Below are 24166 nucleotides of genomic sequence, written 5' to 3' on the forward strand. Positions count from 1 at the left end.
CTAAATGTGTAGAATAACTAATTTTGAAAGGACATCAGATTCAGTATTTTGAAATCACTTCCTGTAATGGGCCGGACTCACCCCTGCGGCGCCTCCTGCTGGTGACTCCGGGAATTAGCTCGTTCCAGCTCTGGAGTGCCCTCTGCAGGCTGGTGATCCGCCTGTCTGCTGGCCCCCATGTCCCTCCCTGGACCCGGTGCCCTCTTACATGGGATGCTGCCCCCTGGCAGTAACCCCTTTCTCTCTGGGTCTCCCCTCCCCAGGGAACCCCCACCCTCTATCCCCACCTTGCCTCAGTATATGGCTACTGCCAGTCATTGTCTAGCCCCACGCCCTGGGGCAGACTGCAGTATCAGCCACTCATCACTGGCAAGGAGGGTTTGGACCTGCTGCCTTGGCCTACCCCTGGGCTGCCCTCTGCAACCCCCAGTACCTGTTGGCCCACTGCTAGGCCGCAGCCTGGGGCTTTCCAGGCTGGAGCTCCCCAGCTCCTCAGCCTTTCCGCAGCCCTGCTTCACTCAGGTACCCGGTCTCAAGCTCCCTGCAACCAGGCCTTTCTCTCTCTGAAGGTAGAGAGAGACTGACTTGCTTCTGGCTTCCCTGGCCTTTTATAGGGGCCAGCTGTCGCTCAGTTTGGGGCGTGGCCTCACCTGTAGCCACTTACCCAATCAGCCCAGCTTTTAGAGCCGCAGCTCTTTCCCGCCACAGCCCCTTCCCAGGGCTGTTTTTAACCCCTTCAGGGAAAGAGCAGGGGTTCACCCTGCTACACTTCCCCTAAACAGCCCCACTTACATTATAGGAAAACTAGTTCTGTCTTTTCACCCAGCACATTTTCTTGGCCAGAATAGAGGAAGGATAAAAACTCTTGGTGAGGCAGGGGCTCGCCCGATCTTATGTCTGGCCTTTCCACTGTCTCAGTTTACCTTCGGGTTCTGATCAAACCAGCACATGTGATGGTCTTCACAATACCACTCCCCTTCTAGGTGTAGTTTGTTATCATAAAATAACATGCATCAAACCTTCTAGCCTAGCCATGTTCTCTGGGATCCATTAGTCCTTTCGGTTTATAATAGGATTTAGCGTCCATATAGCCCTCCCTCTCGGCTCAGAAGGCTTTCCAGTCCTTTACTAGGGCTTGGTTCAGTCTCCTGCAGCCCTCTCAGCTGAGGCGCCTGCTCCCTGCATGTCTCCAACCCAGGCTTTGGACTCTGGAGAGAGTTTCTACTCTACTACCCGCCATCCTCACAGGCTAAGGGCTTGGCTACACTTGCAAGTTGCAGCGCTGGTAGAGGCTTTCCAGCGCTGCAATTAGTAACTGTCCACACCTGCAAGACACATCCAGCGCTGCAACTCCCTGGCTGCAGCGCTGGCTGTACACCTGGCCAGGTTGGGGTGTAGCGATTGCAGCGCTGGTGATCCAGCGCTGCTCATCAAGTGTGGACACACACCAGCGCTTTTATTGGCCTCCAGGGAATAAGGAGATATCCCAGAATGCTTTAAACTAAATTACTCCCTTTGTTTTGTTATGCAGCCTCTCTTTGTTTTGTTGTGAACCTCCGGAGCTCCCCGTTTCTACCGGAGCTGCTTATCAGCTCCTGTTTGCTGTGATCAATCTGTGAACAATCAAATGAGATCCTCCTCCCTGTTGTGAATGAGCTCTGTGGAGCTCCTCCGTTGCTGCTGCTATCTAAAAAACAAACACAGCTCCTGTTTGCTGTGATCATCTGTACCTGGCTGTAAACAATCAAATGAGAGGAAGGCAGGGAAACAGCGGGGAGTCGTGTTGCCTGCATGCTGTTTGCAGTTAAGAGTTAAGACTAAGGGGTCGGAAAAATGTTCTGATTTTTCAAGTCAGGAAGCTAACACACAGTGTTGGCTCCAAAAATCCACTCTCTCTTTCCCCCCGCTCCCTGTCACACTAGACCCCACTCCACCCCCCTCTTTTGAAAAGCACCTTGCGGCCACTTGAATGCTGGGATAGCTACCCATAATGCATCACTCCCAACAGCGCTGGAAATGCTGCAAATGTGGCCACACACCAGCGCTGGTAGCTGTGAGTGTGGCCACACACCAGCGCTGCTCCTACACAGCTGGATGACCAGCGCTGCAAACTACCAGCGCTGCAAACTGTAAGTGTAGCCAAGCCCTAAGTGAAAGTTCAGGCTTATATACTTTGTCTGATCATGTGACTGCCACCTGCCCCTCTAAACCCCGCAAAGAATGTCGTTCTTCATGTCCCTCAGGGAACCACGTGTCCCAGCATGCCTTCTCTTTAAAGGGGATGAGCCTTGGAGTAGGGTTGGCTGGTCCCAGGTCCCCTGCTTCTACCCCTAAAGGGATAAAGATTTCATCCTGTTACACTTAGTGTTGTGCAGGCCTAACAGTAGCATGTAAAACATGCATATCCATAGCTTCTCAGGCATCAGCTCATTTAGCATAATAGGAAATATCTGGAGAGATGGTGAGGTGACCTGAAGAAAAGCCCATTGGAAGGATAGGGTTAAAGAAGCACCAAGAAAGGAATTCAGTATTGGAATCAATATCCCGAAGACACTGTTAGTGTAATAGGATTGATAGGATCTTTATTAGTCTGTAGTTTAAGTCAAAGGAGACAACTGGGTTTAGATGATAAGCTGGCTCAATCATTGCATCAGGTCAGGGACTTGATTAGACGAGATGCTTCTCTTTGTGGCTCTAGGACAGTCTGTTTAGTAAAGCAAAAGTGAAGTAGTTTCTTGGCTAATCACCAGCTCACAAAAATATCCTGTTACTAGCCTTGAAATTGTTTCTTATCTATAGGGCAAAAATGTTTTCTTGGTGTTCACCTGTTCTGGATATTGTACCAATGAGACAGTTCTAACAAGTTTAAAAGGGCAGGGGTTTGGCTATTTTAACAAAGCGGAACACCTCCGCATTGATCTTCCTGTCAGTGAATTGGGGGAACACTTGGCGGTGGGAGTTGTTTACGCTATGGTAGGAGGAGAAGGATGATTGTGTTACACTGCTCTTTGACCTACATTCTAATCTGGCTGTTGGCACAAGTTCACTTTCCATCCATTTCTATGTGAACATTAATCTGCAGTCACATGGAAGAGATATCGACTTGGGATATTGTAACGAGTATATTGCAAGGCAAGATGGATAATGTTTGCATCCTAATTCTAACCAGTCCTACCCCTTACATCAACCCTAAAAGCTCTTGCCCACTGTGACACTTTCTCTGGATGCCCATGACTGGGAGTCACCTTGCTACCCCCCTGCCTTGTGGGAGTCTCTTTTGTGCCAGCTCTAGCATACCACCAGCCTTTCACCCACTTAAGCACCCTCCTCAGGACTCTGCCAGTTCTAACTTTGCTCTAGTGTCTAGCCCATGTCACTGGACAGTCACAGAAATTATCCAGTTTGCTGCACCCAAGGGAATAGTATAAACACTCCAGCTTGTTTAATTCAGCTGAGTGTCAGCTCCAATATAACAACACAGCACTGTAATCTCTGTTTATAGTGAAATCAAATATAAATTGATTAATAAAAGTTAAGTTTTGAGAGACAGTGATCAAGGGTACTAAGAACAACAGGTTACAAATAAAGCAGAAGTTGTAACATTCTTGCTAGAGATTGACACCAGGCTGCAGTCCTTGTGTAAAGACCTGAAGAAGAGCTTCCCGTGCTTGAAAGCTTGTCTCTTTCACCAACAGAAGTTGGTACAATAAAAGATTATCTCACCTACCTTGTCTCTCTTGTCCTGGAACCAGCACAGCTACAAAAACACTGCAAACAATCCTTATCTCAAGTAGTCTCCTCTCACCTAAGCCTTTTCTGCAGTATTTCAGCCTAGGTTGGTTGAGATCCTGTTTTCATGAATGCAACCACACTGCCTGGTTACCCCTTCAAGTGCAGGAGGGGTTCTGGTGCCTCCAAATCCATTGTTTTTGTTCAGAGTCAGATGACTCCCTCAGGTGCTCTCCCGTGTTGAGTTCACCTCTCCTTCTCTCTCCTCAGCAATCTGTTATTCCTGTTGACTTTTCATGCAAATGGGGCTTGCTTTGTGTTGGCTTAATTTCCATCAGAGACAGGGTGAATAGGTGATTCCACGTCCCTTTGTCTGACAAAACCAGCTTGTCAGCCCTGCCTAGGACACAGATTCTAAACATATTTTCACTACGTACATACAGCTTCTTAAATATCACCCGTACATACATCACACAATGATTAGGAGGATTGGTATGACATAAGCTTCAATTAGACACCTCACAACCCTTTCTGGGTAAATACTATGAGAGCTGTGTGTTAGGTGTAGTGAGTTTGTCAGGCCTGATGGGAGTTGCTGTTACAGAACAGTGAACGCTTTGCTAGATGGCATTGAGGGTTCTTAGGGCCACACCTACCAAAAACTTTGCTTCTTCAAAGCTGATTGTGTTTAATGTCCAATTTATTCCTAGTCAAGGAAATGTTAGTTCATTCAGAGCTGATCATTGCTATTTACAGGTCCTGCTTCTATCCATTTCAGTTACTATTGAGTTCTGACAGCCTTCATTTTTTCCCTTTTCTGCAGTGCAAGGTTCTTTACTCTGGTGTGTATGATGGAACAGCTCGATGTCATATTGAAGTGGTATAAAGAACTGGTCCCTTCGGTAAGACGGTATTTCCATGTATTTGGGCAGCATTAGTGCTTATGATATAAATCTGGAAGAACAAGGCAATCATACCAGGCTAAACTGCTGTCTCTGTTCATCAGCTCTTCTACCCAAATGCTCAAGTAATGTGGGATCTCCTTCAAGCATTGGACACAGCCAACCATTTGGAAATGGTCCCTCAGTTTTGGAAAGGTTAGTGGTAGCTTGGTTTCTTGGTTGCCTATGGTAACCAAAGGCTTGCCCATACAGCTCACCTGATAACGGGGTAAGGCAGCATACTAGTCATTGGAGAGCCACTTAAACGGCTCCGTGGTGAGAGCCACAAACTATTGCAGTACAATATCATGATGCTGTGATGTTTGTCCTGCTTGGATCTTCAGAACACAGGCTCACAGCCATGATAGCCTCGCAATGCAACATCAGGATTTCTTAGCATGGTGGTTAAAGGGAGGGTGGACAACAGAGGTTGTACAACTAGTGGAACTATTCATTGAAGGGGAAAATACATGGCTCTCCCTTTAAATCAGCAATGATGATTGGCGCAGGGGTACGGACCTCAGCTGTATTATGGGAGCTGAATGTAAATGTTTTTGTCCTGCATGTGGTGGGAAAAGTGAGAACGTTTACATGAGAACGGTGCCTACATCTGAGCTGCTCCTTAAATGTACTATTAAAAATTGTCCTGCTTGCTCCTTGGGAGGGAATGTTGGGTGTCCGATGCAGTAATGGCTCCATTGTTAACCACTCTCTTTCTTCAATCAGAGATCAAACAGCTTGGGCTTAGCAACAGACCCGACCTGTTGGAGGAGGTGTTGGCTCTGATGGCCAGGGAGATACACTCTCAGGAGGTGAGGCTCATGAAGTGATCAGTGAGGGTGAAAGTGTCACCCTGACTTTACTGTCCAGTGGTGGGGGGATAACACCAAGTTGAAAGTATTAGAGTAACTAGAAGCATCATGTAGAGATAATCCTAAATTTCCATTCACTGCATAGAGATCACAAATAACACAAGCCTCTATATTTAGATTAATCTAAAGTTCCTATTAAGGGTTCTAGGCACCTTTTATTAATTTGAGGTTTCAGTCTATGGCAGATAAGCTCAGCATCATCCCCAAAACCCACTTCAGCTTTCAACATGCGTCTCCATCCTCAAAAAAGGTGGGCTTTGCAGCATGCCCTGACAATCAGTACATTAGACCTGTTGGGAACCAGGGTGGGAGAGGGGAGTGAATTTCAATACTTGGGTGGGCAGCCCTGCCAGCCACTCATTCTGTTCTAAATGGAGAGAGGTTCAGGCTCCAAATCTGACCGTGCACAAAGAATAGATCTCTTCCTCCTAGAATTAAATTGGCCTCTATCTAGGTTTGTCATCTCTGAATTTGTAGAGTTGAGCAGCCAAATTCCACCTTCTTGGTATAATTCCATTGACTTCAGTGGAGTTAAACCAGAAATGAACTTGACTCAGGATGACTCAAAAATCGTAAGATCAAGGAAATCTACAGACTATATACATCTGACTTACTGAGAGAAGCTGTTTTTCACTGCGGGAGACAGATGACATTTAGCTCCATAACTCTCACTGATGTTCAAGGAGAGTGAGATGCATAACTGACATTTGTGCCTTTTGAAAATCTCCTCCATTGAGATTATTTAAAAAAAATGTGCAAATGTAGATGCTCATAACATGCCTGGCCTCAGTGGTTTAATGTGAAGCAGCTTGCTGCAGCTTCCCGAACATCACCTGGTAGTATTCCCCTTTCTTGCCTTAATATACAGTGACTGACAGTTGCAGTAGTGCTTAAAAATCGTCCAGTTGAGAGCTCTGTGGTGGAGCTGTCTTCCTACAATAGAGGTGTGTTCTCTGAGGCTGAAAGTGTGGTAGACAATTCACTGGTAAGCAAGATGCCCCACAAGTTACACATGTTCGGGTGCTAATAGAGTAATCTCTTCACAGACTCAGATGTCATTTGCCAACTGTGCTGCAGATATCAAATCTATTTTTGAAACTCGAGAGAGGAACCAGGTCCCCTTTGGGTGGACAGCGAGTGCTCTGGGTAACATTGCCATACTGTTCTCAAGGGTGGGGAGAATCCAAGAAGCCTGGTAAGTGTGTGGCTGCTATGAATTCTTGTCCTGCTTGCATCCTTGATATCTCCAGTTCAAATTTTAATCACAGACTATATGTGCAGATGCTTTTAAAAACTATTGTAAATGGAAAAAACCTGCAAAATTCTGGTGTTTTTACTTGACATTTGTCTCCTCTTTGGCGCTGACTGGTTCAAGGTTACAGTCTTCCACTCAATAAGATGATCTGGAAGTAAATACAGTAGCTGGCACAGGGAATATCTTACTCACTTGCATGCAAAATGCTTTATGCTGCCAGATGTCTTGTAAATGCACCAAAGAAACTAGAGTCTGTGAGCATTTTATTTATTTTAAAAAAATTATTTTATTTTGGAGACTTCTAACTTTGCCATAATACAGAGGTTCAATTTAAAATAATGTTGTTGCTTCAGATGTCCAGTCCTCAATTTTGGGGTCTGATCCAACTCCCATTAAAATAAAATCTCCCATTGATTCACTTGGATCAGTACATTTGGGAACAGACCAGGAGGTGGGTGCCTTTTATATAAAGTTGTAAATTTACATCTATTTGAACTTTAAAAGCGAATGGGGTTTTTTTTAAGTGCACACTCAGCATATATGCCTGCAGTGACATTTTTCTTAGTATATTGAAGACTAAGGCAGACATAAATTAATCACTCATTTTAATCTGCAGATAAAATCAGTGAATATTTCAAAATGTGTATACCAAAGACACTCCTTCCTTAATGAGTATTTTCCACATATTGGTGGGAGAGCAGACCATACTGAAGGGTCTATTCCAAAATGTGGTGAAGGTGGGTCTAATTAAAGACCCCTTACTGGTGTTCCAAGCAGACATTTATCTTAGAATGAGACTGATATTATAACCGCCGTTGTTTTTTGTTTTTTTTTTCTTCGTCTTCAAACAGGAACATGCTGGAGCTTTTCAAAAGAACCAATAGAGTCCCCAGGTGAGTTCATTTAGTGGTCTGACTTCAGGTAGCAAATCTCACACACTACTTTGGTTGAGGTCTTGCATTGTGTTTCTAGGTGACAGTAGCAGTCTGTAGTGTGATTTTTTTTTTCACACCTTCACTTCCTAAGAGAACTCCTAAATTCAATACTTTTCATTCGGGTGTTGGCCTCCCTGGTGAGTGGGGAGGGGTTTCTTCATTCACGCAATGTAAAACCTATGCTGAGAGCTCCTTCTGCCCCTAGGACATGGTCAAGGGGCAGAGGTTGGGTTGAGTGAGATCCTTGAGACTTTAAAATTCTGATGCTGTGACTTTTTTCCCCACTTGTGTGAGACTCTTGAGTTATGGGGTAATAAAATCATTGAATGGGCTCAACAGCTCAAAATGTGTTGAAACAAGCCCAACAGCTCAGTGTGGGGCTAGATTAACTCTCCACTAGAGACCAAGAGCAGCTCCTCTGAGACTCTCCCAACCAACATCACCCTGAAGTGTCCCTAGCCTCTATTTGCCAGAAGCTGGGAATGGGCAACAGGGGATGGATCACTTGATAAACTGCTCTGTTCTGTTCATTCCTCTGAAGCACCTAGCATTGGCCACCGTCGGAAAACAGAATACTGGGCTAGGTGAACCATTGGTCTGACCCAGAATGGCCATTCTTATGTTAAGATTGATGGTCTTAGATTTTAGCATACTTAGCATTTGAGCCTCTAGGAATAGGTGCTCCTGCTGACCTGGAGTTCGTCAGATCACATCAAATCACACTAGCTCCTGAACTGATCAGGTTACAGTTGGTAAATGTTTGGTAGAGCATTCAAAATGAAACTGGCCAGTGTGTGTGTGTGGGCGGGGGGTGTTAGGTACCTTTTGAAGCTCTGGAAAGACGCTTCATTTAAAAATAGAAATTTTAACTCCCAAGAGAAACTAATGGGTTTAAACCAGTGTGATCTTTACCTCAGAAAATTATTGGGGTGTGCGCTGATACTGACAACGGGAGTCGGTGTGTTGGCCCTGGTGTCCTGGCCAAGCATCGGTTCTGGTAATTACAGCCAGCCTGCCTAGATACGCTTGAAGTGGGAATTAGGTGTTGTATTGGGAGGCACTGTTGTGTGTTTAATTTCACGCACACGTCTCAAAGCACTTGCACTAGTGGAATCCCGAGCTGATGTGTGAAGTCGGAGCCCCAGCAGGAATCTGTGCTGAAGGGAAGGGAATTCTGGAGTTTTCAGCATGGCTGCTAGTCCTCAGTGACCATCAGCTCTGAATGTGATGGGAGGGAAGCTTCTCCTTGAGAGCTGCCAGTAGACCAGGAAAAGGCTCCTTTGGTTTAAGTGGCCCAGCTGCAAACCCTTGTCCTACTCATCTCTCCAGTAGCTGCTGCAGACACTTCTCCCCAGCTCCTCTTCCCCATCAGCAACATGTCAAACCTCCAGCAGGAGAGGAGGGAGTCTGGCCAGCCACCTGAAAGGCTCTGTCAGCCTGGCAGCTTTCCAGAAGTAGCAGAGCTGGAGCCAGCTGTTCTGTGTCTCCCCTTCTTTTCTCTTACAGGCAGCTCCCTACAAGAGACTAGAGTTCTGCCTGTCAGAGGGCTCAGCTCTGAGCTCTGCCTCTGGTATCGTTCAAGCAGGATGCTCCGACTCCTTGTCAGCCAGTAATGGGAGAGGGACTGACTGAGAAGGATCTGTAAACAGGGCTCAAAAATAATGCCATTTAGCCCTAAGCTCCTGTACCTCTGTCTCCACCACTGATTGGTCGAGCCCAGCCCGGTGGGGGTTCTGCACATTGTCACATGTATAGTAATGTGTGCTCCTCAGTTAGGGAGGGCATTTTCAGAAGTGTTGGCCTAACTGCTTGTGTTAAAGGCAAAGCTAAAACTCCCACTGATTTCAGGGAGAGCAATTATGCCCAAACTGAACGCTTCTGAAAATCTCCTAAGCATTGAAACTCAGCAAGTGAAGTTAATTGAGGGCTTGTGTGTGCTGTGGACACCCCACCCTGGAGCTCAGCGGATTCCTTCCCAACCCAGGCATTCTGGCTCTGCGGAGCGTTCACTCTTTGCTTCTCCCTTGCAGCAACAAGGTGATGAACGAGGTCTTGACCTGCACTAAACAAAGCAACACTCCACATCAGGCGATTGAGCTAGTGAAGTTGGCTGCTGCCTTCAGTCTACCTACAACTGCAAAGCTTGCAAGGAGGGTGATAGAGGAGTTTGAACTGTCTGAAGAGCAGAAGTAAGATGGATTGTTTTATGTATTTGTTATTCCAAATCCACTGTCAGCAGTAACTAGGAAAATCTGTGTCCCTCTCTGCAAATGGCTTAGGGGAGAGTTGGCTTTCAGAACGCCACACACAGCTTTGCTGTAACCATCACTCCAGTCCTCCTCGCTTGCAGAAAACATCAGTGTTAATCCCAGGCTCTACTCCTGACACTGCTAACTTAGCACCTTTCTTCACTAAGGTGATTAGATTTCAAGTTTTAGTGAGTCTCCGGCCTGTGTGTAGTTATAATAAAACTTCATTTAAAAACAACAAAAACGCCCTTTTTCCCTGTTGCTGAGAGACGGATCCTCAAAACCAGGGGAAACTGAACAGAGATGTAGTGAAGCGGCATTTGATGGCACTTTGGGCACCTATAGCTGCAGATATACACCTTTGTGAGACTTTGTCTACATCTTTAGTTGCCTAAATGACTTTATAAAAATCTGGCCCTTTCATGTCTAGTGAGAGTAACCCCCCCTCCAAAAAAAGGGGGGGGCTTATGTGACTAGTGATTTTTGGTTGCCCAGGGTGAGACCATCTTTAAAAGGAACTAATTTATCAGGTAGTGCTGAGCACCCAACCTCTGAACATCAAAACCCTGGATGGTGTCTAGTTGGGTACCCAAAGCCACATCTGAAAATACATGGTCTTCTCTCAGCTCAGTGAATCGTAGAGGTTACCAGTAGATAATGCTTTCAGTGGGCTTCGTGGACTGAGTGTCTTAAAAGCAAGACATTTAAAAAGCAACATTCTCTCAAAGACTTGTATCTGAAAAAACTACTGGAGCAGCTAAAAATCAGTATAACCCTTAGGACTCTGAAGGAAAGGAAACCATTACTCTGAAAGTTGCATTGCAGAACTGAAATTATTCTTGAAGCCCAGTCTGGCCTGGCTCCTATTCCAGCCTGCTTCTCCTGCTACAAAATGAGCTTTTGGAGTGGGTGGTCTCCTTCATTGCCCTCTGGAAGGGAGCTATCTAGCAGGGAGGAGTATGGATCTATGGAGGCGTAATGTGGTGGTAGCATACTGTGCACTGAACTGTCCTTTCTGTAATGGTGTCACAAGTGGCTTGCAACCATGTGTTAAATTGAACCTTTTCTCCCCAGGAAGACTGTGGAAGATGCTGATCCCCAAAGCAGCGACAGCAGTGATAGCGACAGTGACTAGGAGCCGTTTCACTAGCTTTCCCTGTGAAACAAAGAATGGGAGTAGTTTCTCACTACTATGGCCTGCGTGGGCTGCTTTGGAAAGCTGCACTCGATTTCACCTCTCTCCTTCCATTGGATGTGACAGACCAAAGGACACTAGGAATAAGAGCCTTGTACTGTTTTGCTTGCAGCGATACCTCTCCTCCCACCGTTATCCTCAAACCAGCTAGGAGAGATGATGGAAGCTCTTCCCTGTTGAATGCTCCCCTAGTGACTTGTCCAGGGGTTAGAGATGAGACATATGGTTAAGGACTAGACCACATCTACATGAGCCTTACTGGGACAACTACCTGTTTTCTGTTGACTTAGTTTGTGAATTTAAACAGCCTTAATTACTGTTTCACTGTCTTACATGAAACATTCTTACCAGCCCTGTGCAATCAGCCTGTTAAGTGTTGTAAGTTACTCTGCAGCACAAGGGAGCTGATCTATGAAGACTCCTCTAGGGGCTTGCTTATGGTACCTCTCCCCTCTTGGGTTCAGGAATGGGCTTGGGGGCCCAGAGGCCAGAGCTGTGACAGCTGCTCTGTGAGCCTCTAAGGCTCCAGCTACCCTGCAACTGGGGGAGGGGGATAAGTCTCCCCTTAAAATATATATGGCTGCTGTACTCATAATGATGATGCTTCTACCCTCCAGCAGAGGCTTACTCTGACCTTGTCTTTTAGCATACACCCACACCAAAGGCTAGAGCTTAACCTCTGAGGCTCCCCTGTGGGAAGAGGGAGTTTGTCAGTCTCAGATGAATCTTTTCATTGAGGAGGATCAGAGGTGGGTACTATGAAGAACCTCAAGGCACAAATTAATCAATTATTTTCATTGGTAACCTACTTTTGATCACTTCCATAGCTACCAGCATAGTAAAGGTTAAGCTCAGCAGTACATACTTCATTCCTACACTAAAGCAGTTCCCATGTATCCACTACTGAGCATGCAGTAGCAGAAGAGAGAAAAGGGGTTGAGTGCAGGATTAAAAGTGAGGTGTAACAGTGCCAGCTAAAAGGGAGTAGGGGAAGATGTACCTCGTCTAAACACACTAATTACAAGGAATGGGGATAAGAGGAAAACTGGGCAGATACAGGAGTCACTGCCATGTTACACTTGGTTAGATTAAGCAAAATGAGGCAGCTCTATTCTTTCTTCCTGTTCCCCCACTGCCATGTTTACAGCTAGACTAAACAAAAAATAGCGCAAGGAACAAGCCCCTTGTTTCCAACTGTCTCACAGCCACTGAAAGGAATGGCTGGCCTTCACATCCCTCAAACATTAGAATATAGCTAGAGTGTTGCAGTAGTAGCTTGGATTGCTACTGTATTATTCAGCCACTGCTCTTAGGTTCATGTAAGTCAGTGTAACGGATTTTCCTATAGGAGGACTGCTGGGCTCACAAAAACCTTTCCAAATGGTTGATGCTGACAGTAAATAGCAACTTTTGTTGGTGAGAATTGAAATGCCAACACAGGGATGTGAATTAATTTTCAGAGTTGTAGATATCTGTTCTAGGTAAATATCCCACTTCTGTGTGCTTTGATTTTAAAGACTAGGCAAAGTTAACCATACAGAAATGTATAATAAAACATGCCAGAAGTAAAGGGGAAAACTAGTTCATATGGAATAAGGGTGAATAAAGGCTTGAACAGGTCTACTTCACTATCTTCCAGGTTGGAACTGAAATAGAGAAAGTGGTGTAAATCTGTTGTATGTGTTGTAAATAAATATGTAGTTTGGCAGGACACCTTGCATGATACTGATGAATGTGGTTAGTTCTAGGTAAATTAGAGGGAATGATACATTCTACCCAGATTAACATTACACTTCAAAATGAAATACAGGGAGGAAAGTTCCTTTCCACTAATGAGCCCAGAACTGGGAGGCATTCAGGAAACCTAGCAGAATTTTCTTGCAAGTCTGAATGTCTGTTTTGTGTTTGATCCATTCTTAATATCTATCATGATAGAGGCCCAGGATGAGTTTTAATCCAGTATTTTTCAAGATGTTTTCTGGTTAAACCAATTGATTGTTAATAACATTTGGAAGCTTCCTGTCTTAACTACAGACCATGCTGTTTAACAGACTACTAAATTAAAGTATTTCCTTATACAGTGAGAGGATGTTTGTTTTGAACTGCCCAAGCACAATCATATTTTAGTTCTAGATCAGCAGTAGGCAACCCATGGCACACATGCGAAACCTTAAATTAGAGTGAATAAATGAAGACTCGGCACAGCACTTCTGAAAGGTTGCCGATCCCTGTTCTAGATTATGTATATAGCCTGGCACTAGCTCAAGGATTTAAAATACAACTGCAAGAAATAGCATCAACAGTTTTACTATGTAGGGTAAAAGGCAAGAGCTAGTGATAGTCTACATTTAAATTCCTACACCCTGAAAACAATATATACTAACACACAGTTACCAAGAGATGTGGCAGGTGTTTGCCATCAGCTTCAGGCCACTAATACCAACTCCTGCATCACTGATCTGCTCTGGGACAGTTAGATGCTGCCATCTCCGATAACTGATACCAACTCCAAACAAGGGGCAAAAGCAGAAAGTTTCTAACAGATTTAAGCAAAGAATTGAATAGAAGAGACATAGGTTTTACATCTTGTTTTATTCAACGGCACCAACTGCCAAATCAATAATGGTGGGTTACAAACATTATTTTGGCTGGATCACAAGCCCAATCAGTACAACTTGGAAACAAAATGACTATACAAGTTGCAGAGAAAGCATCCTGAAGTTTGCTGTCATGATAACAACTGAAACCAATACAAATACAACAGGTGGTGAGAGCCAACTCAGTGCAAGGAGACAGGACGGTACCCGTGGTTTGTGACATAACTCACTTCTACCTCTTTCAAGGTCCCAGTTTGCAAACCCTTTACAGATCATTTGATTTTTTCCCAGCACTTAAACAATTCTGCTGCATTAGACTGCTTCCAAAAGTATAATCCTAGATCCCTAGCCTAGATCAATCCACTTGAGTTGTTCCTAATCCCACTGCACTGGCATATGCAGTCAGGATATCCACTACTTGTTTTGTTTCCAGGGTCATTCGAGCTTCAGTCAGCCAATCCTGTGCCACTCTCCTAGACTCCCCTTTCAGCTGGTTGACAAATTTAGCTGCCAGCTCCAGATCTCCATGTTCAATGCAATATGAAGCATAGGATAGTAATTTAAATGTGTCCAGATCTTTAGGGCTGAGCTCAGCAGGTGGTTTCAGTTGCGGAGGATGAAACAGGAGAAGCGACTGTAGGTAAGAGAGCAAGTACTGATACAAGCTGTTTCTGGTTTCATTGATCAAGGCCACTCTTTTTGCCAGTTTTTGGACTGCGTAGAAACGTGCTCTGAGTGCCTCTTCGCTATAGACTCCCCGGGTCAAAGATTCTTGGGGGAGAGCTGAGACTAAGGCTTCAGTAAATGCATTGTCAGAACAGCTGGCTTTGACGGCCTCAACTGCGCACTCCAATGGTTCAGTGGGACTATCCCCAGATGCAGTCTTCATACTGTATTTTAAAGCCTCAACTGAAAGCCACAACTGATGTGCCTTTCTGGCTTCTTCTTCAGCAATTGCGTGGCCTGCGGAATAAACCCAGAAAGGAGGTTTTCGTAGACTGACATTGACGCACTGATTGACTGACACGCCCACACACCCAATATAACTGCCACATCAAGGTAAACTATAAAGATCTGCACCCTCATAGGCCAGTTTAATACATTAACAAGCACGAGCTAGTTCCCTTTCCCATGAATGAGTTTACTTTCAAAGACAGCACAATCTACTTTTGGAGGTGTGGGACGGGCTGGCTCAATAGCAGTTCAGGATAATATTGGGTCTGACTGCTGAAGTGTGGTGTGTATTATCCCGAGTTGTCTAGATAAAGCCGGCCACTTCAAAAGCGGGAGAGCTACTTCTCCACAAGTACACTTTGGCAGAGGGTTATATTCTCTTTGAATCTGCTCACTAGAGCAGAAGTGCTCAGCACATTAGGAAAAACAGTCAGTTATGTGACCGATGTGTGCTTAGGCATCAATCTTGGGTCACTGTGATGGAATAAACCCCTGTGTCCGTACCCTACACACTACTTTGTACAGAGTATTCCTGACAAGTTTTCAAATGAAACCTTACAATTTGCTGGTCAGTATTATCCTGGTAAAATATGTTTGGCAACACTGTATGTGAAGTTATAAGATTCCCCTGTATGATGTTAACACGTTCCAAACCCCACAGCCCTGACCAGACAGAAGTCAGGTCTGTCCTAAACAAAGGAAGGTGTGCTTGCCTTACTTTGCATTTAAGCAGTAAACGTCATCAAGCAGGGAGGGAAAACAAAGGAAGTTCAAACAGGTGAAAAATAAACCCCCAGCAGGGAATAGTCTTCCACATAGACTGACTCCCGGGTCTCAGCTGGAAAGGATTTTTCAAGAGGAGGGAAAAATTATAAAAAGAAGGGACAAACACCCCAAGGGACAACCCCCCCACCGCATTCTCCGCACCTGAGAAGACAAAAGGAAAACCGCCGTTGGACTGTGGGGCAGGGGTTCAAACCTGAAAGTCTGGTTAGTAATCTACTGGAGCATGTGGTGAGAAAATTTGCTTTGCAACCCAGATTGTTTCTTAAGTAGATACTAGTAAGTGTTTTACCTTTTTTTTTTTTTCCTCTCCTCGGAGCTTAAGCTTTCGTGGGTGAATACCCACTGCGTCTGACAAAGTGGGTATTCATTTACCCACGAAAGCTTATGCTCCAATACATCTGTTAGTCTATAAGGTGCCACAGGACTCTGTCGCTTTTTACAGATCCAGACTAACATGGCTACCCCTCTGATATTTTTTTCTTGTAACCATTTCTGACTTTTGTGCCTCATCACTTATACTCACTCAAAATCTCTTTGTAGTTAATAAACTTCTTTTACTGTTTCATCTAATCCAGTGTTTTTAAGTTGAAGTGCCTGAACTCCATTTAAAATAAGATGGCATATTATTGCCTTCAAGGAATAACGGACTTAATATAGTTGTACTGTCCAGGAAAGGGCTGGGCAGTAAAGGATAAACATTTCTAGATCACCCTGCAGTATAATCAAGCCTGGTGAAAGCCAGGGTGTAGCTGGCAGGCTGCAGTTACAAACACGGAGGGTATGGCCAGCATACTGGAAGGCTGTTTGTGAGTAGCCCAGGCAGGAACTACTACAGCAAGGTATTGTAAGGCACCCAAGATTGCAGGGTAGGGGTGACACAGTGCCCCACTACTCTGGATTGTGCTCTGGTACATCACAGTCATTACAAAATGTTTCTGCCCCATTTTCCACTACTTACTCTCCACTGCCTGCTCAATTCCTTTCAGCCGGGCATAGGCTGTGTTGATATCCAAAGTGAAGTTGTCAAGTTGTTCCTGAGTAAGGCGTTTGAATTGCATTTCCTGTTCACTGAGCTTCTCAGACAAGCTCTGTAACAAGAAACTTAACATAAATCTAGTACCACTGTAAACAAATACATGAACAAATACTTCATGGAGAGAGACCAAAATTACACCCTTTAGAACACAATCCCACAGATCAGTTTATTGTATGCCTTCCAAAGACAATGCACATTATAGTAAATACAATATCGCCCTGGCAATCAGGCACCCTAACCTGAGAATCAGCAAATCCTCTCTTCCATCAAAAAGATTAAAAGGAATAGAATCTGAAATGATCAAAGAGTTTGTGTATTCCATCCCCTTTCAGTATAATTGGCTTCATTCTATGGCCTGCATTAAAGTGTACTGAAGGATGCAGTGGGACCCTTACAAGATGTGCATCTCCCAAGGCTATCACAATAAACCGGATACCATGCCATGTAGTCCCTGGCTATTTCATTATAGATCTCCCCTCCCTCACCTGCTGAAACTCCAGTTTGAGTTCCTGTTCTTGGACCTTCAGAACATCTCTCAGGTGATCCGTGTGAGCAGCTGCCTGCCTGCGGAGCTGGGTCCTCATTTCACTCTCCATTACTTCTCGGACTTCTTCTATCTGTATATAAACAGGCACTAGCTTTAAGTTTTCATCTCCCAACTGCTTGATGATAGCAAGGGTGATGTTATTTAAAATTAACCCAACAATAATTTTCTTGAGGACATATTCTTGACATCACTGAGCTTTTTATAAAGACTCTATGCAACTTTACAGTTTTAAAATTAATGTTTTAGAGACACAGTTCTCTTGCTCTGTTGGTTTGTCTTTCTAATGGCTAAACGCCCATAATACTAGTAACTAGTGACTACACTTGCTAGACAGTTAACATGCATGAAAGTTAACTTTTAAGTTTAGACATGCATGAAAAATAAATTGCTCAGATAAAAGCATATAAAAAAATTCTAAAATGTCCCCAATCAGGTCTCAGATTAAAATGCTGCTGCTTTTTTTTCCCCCTCCTCTATCTGCAGTATTTTATTTCAAGCTATACACACTGTGTCAGCTTATCTGCTTATAAACTTGACACTAACTTATTTCTGGAGTGGCTATATGTTTTCCCAATGCCTGAATGTTTTTTGCACTAATGAGTCACATGAGAAGTCAACAGGCTTCTAATTCTTTCTTGTACTGAGCTTCCTGTCAGTGAACTGTTCACTCAAGCTAGCCTTGGTCCCTTTTCTTCAAATGCCACAACAACCTGGATCTAAACAGCTCAATTAGAACAAATGGGGGAGGGGATAGAGGATTTCTTAACTATGAAGATCTCAATCCAAATGCAGCTTTGGACAACCAGAACCTGGGGTGAAATCTTGGCCCTACTGAAGTTAATGGGAGTTTTGCAGTTGACTTCAGTATAGCCAAGATTACACCCTGCTTTTCAGAAGTGCACACATGCAAGATTTCATGTCTTGTTTTCAAGCACTCTCTACAGTTTGCTGACCATATATGAATACAATAGCTGTGGCTGACTATGCAACTACATGGAGCATTTTCAAAAGTACTTAAGTGACTCACGGGCTGTTGAAAGTTTTACCCTACAAGCCTAATTTGCACACACATTTGAGAATCAAGCCTCAATGTCCAAAGCTATATTACTGTTTTCTAACAAGCTGCCACACTATTTGTTTGCAGCTTGGAAGATGTCAGACTTCACTGGTGAATTCCACTGCATGCAGAGAACATACTGGAAACCAGCAGCATGGGAGGACTAATTACCCTCTGCTTACTGTACCTTTTTGTCCTGGTCAATCTGGATCTCGCTTTTGTGATGCTCTAGTGCTTTTGCCACTGCTGTCTCAAGTGCTCTCTTATCTTCCAGTTTTTGCTTTTCCAGGGCTGCCTCAATGTGCTGCTGTTCTCTCACTCTCTGATCTGCCAGTTCACTGTTTAGCTGGTCAATACGACGATGAGCATGGGCAATGAGAGAATTTAAATCATCTGTAGACAGCTGACCAGCTAGAGAGAACAAGTTTTTATTAGAAATAGATCACTGGAGAAACAGACAGACACACCATCTGCACTACCCAGCACACGCACACATGAAATAAGATCATCCTCAGGTCACAAACTGGAAATATTTAATACTCAACTAGGACATTTTATCCAAGGACCTTAGCACCTTACTAACTCTCACCCTCTTCCTGCCCGGACACCCATCCAAGCTCTTCTGGACAGCATCTCCAAACTAACGAAGTGAATTATTTTTTCCTAAATACAAGGAGGAGCTATCAAAATGTGCCTCTCAGAATACTTCTCTCAGTTATCACCCTGCCAGCCCCTGGATTCTGACCCACCCCACCTCCCGGTAAGTCGAATTTAGAACTGTAAGTTCCTCGTGGCTCAAGAACTGCCCTTCTATTGGTTTTTAAAGCACCATGCAGCTATCACTGTGCTAATAAGCCATACAGCTCCCCAAGGGATGTAGAGTAAAGCAGATCCAAAGTCCGGGTGAGACTGGATATGGATGTCCGTGAGCTTGCTGAAGCTCAGTCCTGAGAAGACAGGCAGGGACAGTGAGTCAGAGGAGAGCAAGTCAAAGTATTGGCAGCTGTTACACAAGTTCCTCTGATTGAGGTTTATATCCAGCATCTGCCATCACTGGCACTCAGGACCAGATTTCTGCAATGTGTGCCATACAGGGCTCTCTCTCAAACCCATTCCCAAGCTGGAGCCAGTGCAGAAGGTGGCAATCTGCTTGATAAGCAGAGTATCTTCCCATGAGCACATTATACTTGTGCTCCAGGATCTACATCTGCTATTGGTTTCTGGGCGGAGCTTAAATATGTTGGTTCTTACCTCTGAAGTCCTAAATGGCCTAGGAAATGAGATCTCAACCTGTTAAACGGAGGAAAGAGTGTGTGTGGGGATGTCCCCCCCCAGGATGGAAAAGGCTGAACCACTGGCCTCCAGCTATCCTCCACAAAGTCACTCCAACACAGGCTGCCCCAGTAAAGATCAGCAGGCATACTTGAGCTGCACCACCTTGCTGTCAGTAGGGAAGAGATGGGACTACCAGCAGAGCATTCTCTGCGATGACCCCTTTGCTTCTGTAATGCTCTCAGTTCTGGTCCAAAATAGCCCAAGCTTGTTAACCTACCAGGCATGCACTGCTAAGCCCATCCGTTCTAGTGGGCACCGGAGGAGGAATTGACGCTGTTGGGCGTGGGATTCTATTTGGGGGAATGTGCTGCGAAGGGGAGTTTTCAGTCCAGTTTAGGACTGCTGATCAATGATTAGTATGACATGTGGACAGACGGCAGGAAGAAGCGCTGCTCCTGTGAGGAAGCGTTGTTTGTAACTCCTTGTAACGTGTTTAAGTTTGATGTCCAGGGAACGCAGCTCCTTGTACAACCTGCTTTGGTTCAGAGTTTTTATCAACTTGCTTAGTTTGATTTTAAATTTACCATTTTCCTAAGATGGAGAAACTACAATGCAAGGATTTAGGTCAAAATTTTACAAAGCATCCACTTATTTTGCAGGCCCTACTTGACCTCAAGGGCCTGGTTTTCAGACCTGCTGCATATCTACAAGTTGCAAAGTGTGCTGGTGGTGCTCAGAACCTCTATAATATATGAGGGTTAAGGTGGGCGTAGGAAAATTGAGGAACCTAAAATTAGTGGGCACTGGAAAATTTAGGCCCAAATGGCTTACCCAAGATTACCCAGAAAGTCAATGACAAAACACAAAAACTTTCTGGTTCACAGTTCTGTGCTCCTAATCATCTGGGATCAGCATAAGGGTATCCCAGTGACATGGCAATATTCATGTAAGGAATTTAACCATGTAGTTAATATTTACAGTAACCGTTACCTGAGCAGCAAAATTATTTCAAGTGTATGATTTACAAGCACAACAGACAAGAACCAGACTACACAGAGAAACTAAATGGGAAGTATCCCAAACCTCAGCACTAATATATTTTATAAATGCAGCAATGAAGCACTAGTTGATATTGTCTAGTTGCAAAGCACTGCACGACACAAACACAGAACGACTTGAGAAATAACATTCATCTGAGCAGAAAAAGTTACAGTAACTCACCTAAATCAGTTATCTCTGCAACAGAAGAAAGAGGAAGGTTTGGAAAAATTAATGAACAATCAACACAGCAAATCAATTAGTTAGTAAAAGCATGCAGAAATGTATGAAAACATACCACTCATAGCTTTGTATTTAGAGTGCCGTAGCATATTATAGGGAGTCTTAGTTAGACTGGCAGCTTTTGCTTTTTGTTAAAAGCTCTTAAAAGTCCCTTTATATAATACCAACATAAAACCCACAACATCAAAGCCTCTAAAATCACATTCTGAGCTTTAACAGTCATAGCAAAGGAGTAGTGCAGATTAAGCTAAAATATGTTTAAGAATAAGGACTACAAATTTTAATTGGGAAGCACAGCACAGCATTACACTTTGAAGTTAGTTTTTCAGTTATTCCAAAGCAGAGGTGTCCACAACATACCTATTGCCAGACACACAAACACTTCAGAATACAGCTCTGAAGCATTTAATTATGAGCAGCAATGTGGTTCATTAAACTTGTCAAGTTTATTTGCTCAAATGAAGCTCTCTCCAGACTGAAATTTAAGACAGACCAGCACAGGGAAGGTTTTCCCCAGAAAACACAATGTGAATGTTGCTCTTTGTGCCCTGGCCCTGCAATTAACAGCTTGCAAATGGGACATCTACACTTGCAGGGAGCCCAACTGAAGTGCACTGTCATTTGCAGGATCAGGGCCCGAGCATGGAAGCTAGGAAATAATTTCAAGAATTAACACGGAGCGCAGAACTAAATACCTGAAAAATGACCCTGCTACAATTCAGAGCCATGAGTTCCAATATGTCGTTTTTCTAGACAAAGCCTCTTACATCTAAAAAGGCTGCTCCCATTTGACAGAGAATTTGGCAAAAAAAGTTTACCACCTGCGAAGACCTGAAAAAGACGGTTACTCACCTGTAGTAACTGTTGTTCTTCGAGATGTGTTGCTCCAATCCATTCCAGTTAGGTGTGCGCGCCGCGCGTGCACGGCTCTTCGGAAGATTTTTACCCTAGCAACTCCGGCGGGCCGGCTGGGCGCCCCCTGGAGTGGCACCGCTATAGCGCTGAATATATACCCCAGCCGGCCCGTCCGCTCCTCAGTTCCTTCTTGCCGGCTACTCCGACAGTGGGGAAGGAGGGCGGGTCTGGAATGGATTGGAGCAACACATCTCGAAGAACAACAGTTACTACAGGTGAGTAACCGTCTTTTCTTCTTCGAGTGATTGCTCCAATGCATTCCAGTTAGGTGATTCCCAAGCCTTACCTAGGCGGTGGGGTCGGAGTGAGACGTGGCAGAGTGTAAAACTGCTGAGCCGAAGGCTGCGTCGTCTCGAGACTGCTGCACCAACGCATAGTGGGAGGCGAAGGTGTGGACCGAAGACCATGTGGCCGCTCGACATATGTCCTGGATGGGGACCTGGCTCAGGAAGGCGGCAGACGAGGCTTGCGCCCTCGTGGAATGAGCGGTGAAGCGGCCCGGGGGCACGCGAGCCAGCTCGTAGCATGCTCTGATGCACTGAGTTACCCAGGAGGAGATGCGCTGGGAAGAGACCGGCTCGCCTTTCATGCGGTCGGCGACTGCTATGAAGAGTTGTGTAGAACGCCGAAAAGGTTTTGTACGCTCGATGTAAAAAGCGAGCGCTCTACGGACGTCGAGGGTGTGGAGCTGTTGTTCCCGAGGCGAGGCATGGGGCTTCGGGAAGAAGACCGGGAGAAAGATGTCCTGATTGAGGTGGAAAGCCGAGACCACTTTTGGCAGGAAGGCCGGATGCGGACGAAGCTGCACCTTGTCCGTGTGGAAGACAGTGTATGGCGGACCTACCGTCAGCGCCCGGAGCTCCGAGACGCGTCTGGCCGATGTTATGGCGACGAGGAAGGCCGTCTTCCCGGAGAGGTAAAGAAGAGAACACGTGGCCATCGGTTCGAATGGCGGACCCATGAGTCTGGACAGGACGAGGTTCAAATCCCAGGTTGGGGCCGGACGCCGCACCGGCGGGTACAATCGGTCCAGGCCTTTCAGGAAGCGGGAGACCATCGGATTGGAAAAGATGGAGCGACCTTCCAGGGAAGGACGAAAAGCGGACACCGCTGCCAGGTGTACCCGCAATGAGGAGACCGCTAGACCTTGCTCCTTAAGGTACCAAAGGTAGTCCAAGATGGTAGGGACGGGTACGATGAAAGGGTTGAGCCCTCGTTGGTCACACCAGAGCGCGAACCTCTTCCATTTCGCCAGGTAGGTGGAGCGAGTGGAAGGCTTTCTGCTCTCAAGCAGGACTTGCTGCACGGCCGCCGAACAGTCCCTTTCTGCGTGGGTCAACCACGCAGGTACCAGGCTGTAAGATGGAGGGACTGCAGGTTCGGATGGTGGAGTCTGCCGAAGTCCTGCGTGATGAGGTCCGGCCATAACGGGAGGGAGATGGGATCCCGAACGGAGAGCTCGAGCAGCAGGGTGTACCAATGCTGTCTCGGCCAGGCCGGAGCCACGAGTATAACGGTGGCTCGATCCCTCCTCAGCTTCTGGAGCACTCTGTGCACGAGAGGAAAGGGAGGGAAGGCATAGAGGAGGTGAGTCTGCCAGGGATACAGGAACGCGTCCGACAGAGAGCCCGGCGAGTGACCTCGGAACGAGCAAAACTGGAGACACTTCCTGTTCGCCTTGGAGGCGAAGAGGTCGACCCGGGGAAACCCCCACCTCTGGAAAATCGCATGTGCAACGTCGGGACGAAGGGACCACTCGTGGGAGAGAAACGACCTGCTGAGATGGTCGGCCAGCGTGTTCTGCACTCCCGGAAGAAAAGACGCTTCTAGGTGAATGGAGTGGGTCACGCAGAAGTCCCACAGGAGGATCGCTTCCTCGCAGAGGGGAGAAGAGCGGGCTCCGCCCTGCTTGTTCACATAGTACATCGCAGCGGTGTTGTCCGTGAGTACTGTTACACAACGGCGTTGTAGGTCGGAGCAGAAGGTCCGGCAGGCGAGGCGGATGGCACGGAGCTCGCGGACATTGATGTGTAGCGCGAGTTCCTGGGGCGACCAAAGGCCTTGGGTGTGAAGCTCGCCCAGGTGGGCCCCCCAACCGAGCGCTGAGGCATCCGTCGTCAGCGTAACGGATGGGCGAGGAGGATGGAACGGGACCCCCGCACACACGACCTCCGGGGTGAGCCACCAGCGGAGGGAGTCGAGGGCCTTCCTGTTGACCGTGACCACCATGTCGATGGGGTCTCGATGAGGCCGGTACACCGTCGCGAGCCAGGACTGGAAGGGGCGAAGATGGAGTCGCGCATATGCGGTGACATACGTGCAGGAGGCCATGTGACCCAGAAGGCGTAGGCAGGAGCGCACGGTTGTGGTCGGGAAGGCGACGAGATTCCGGATTATGGAGGTCATTGTCTGGTGCCGGGCGCGGGGAAGAGAGGCCCTGCCAACCGTGGAGTCGAGAACCGCTCCGATGAACTCCAGCCGCTGCGTTGGGAGCAAAGTGGACTTCTCGGTGTTGATGAGAAGACCAAGCCGCTGAAAGAGA

General features: G+C 45.9%; 2 protein-coding genes and 1 non-coding gene across 5 annotated transcripts in view; 2 read left to right on the forward strand and 1 right to left on the reverse strand.

Moving 5' to 3' along the window:
- The window catches only part of PTCD3 (pentatricopeptide repeat domain 3), a 34575-nt gene extending 22688 nt beyond the window's left edge, over window positions 1-11887 (forward strand). The window contains exons 18-24 of the mRNA XM_045017723.1: window positions 4553-4631; window positions 4736-4826; window positions 5397-5482; window positions 6589-6737; window positions 7649-7690; window positions 9763-9921; window positions 11056-11887. Coding sequence (XP_044873658.1) covers window positions 4553-4631; window positions 4736-4826; window positions 5397-5482; window positions 6589-6737; window positions 7649-7690; window positions 9763-9921; window positions 11056-11116 — 667 coding nt within the window. The 3' untranslated portion in view covers window positions 11117-11887. The remainder of the gene's footprint in view (window positions 1-4552; window positions 4632-4735; window positions 4827-5396; window positions 5483-6588; window positions 6738-7648; window positions 7691-9762; window positions 9922-11055) is intronic.
- On the forward strand, window positions 5158-5289 carry LOC123372097. The gene has a single exon (XR_006580097.1). It is a non-coding gene; the product is annotated as a small nucleolar RNA SNORD94 (small nucleolar RNA).
- A 1862-nt stretch (window positions 11888-13749) lies between the features above and the next one.
- The window catches only part of IMMT (inner membrane mitochondrial protein), a 37709-nt gene continuing 27292 nt past the window's right edge, over window positions 13750-24166 (reverse strand). For 2 of the 3 annotated variants that reach the window (XM_045017291.1, XM_045017289.1), the window contains exons 11-15: window positions 20650-20664; window positions 18341-18564; window positions 17035-17166; window positions 16472-16601; window positions 13750-14736 (exon numbers count right to left, since the gene is read on the reverse strand). In XM_045017291.1, coding sequence (XP_044873226.1) covers window positions 14129-14736; window positions 16472-16601; window positions 17035-17166; window positions 18341-18564; window positions 20650-20664 — 1109 coding nt within the window. In that variant the 3' untranslated portion in view covers window positions 13750-14128. The remainder of the gene's footprint in view (window positions 14737-16471; window positions 16602-17034; window positions 17167-18340; window positions 18565-20649; window positions 20665-24166) is intronic. The other variant, XM_045017290.1, reaches the window with a different exon arrangement.

Source organism: Mauremys mutica, chromosome 5, assembly GCF_020497125.1.
Source record: "Mauremys mutica isolate MM-2020 ecotype Southern chromosome 5, ASM2049712v1, whole genome shotgun sequence".
NCBI classification, from domain to species: Eukaryota; Metazoa; Chordata; order Testudines; family Geoemydidae; genus Mauremys; species Mauremys mutica.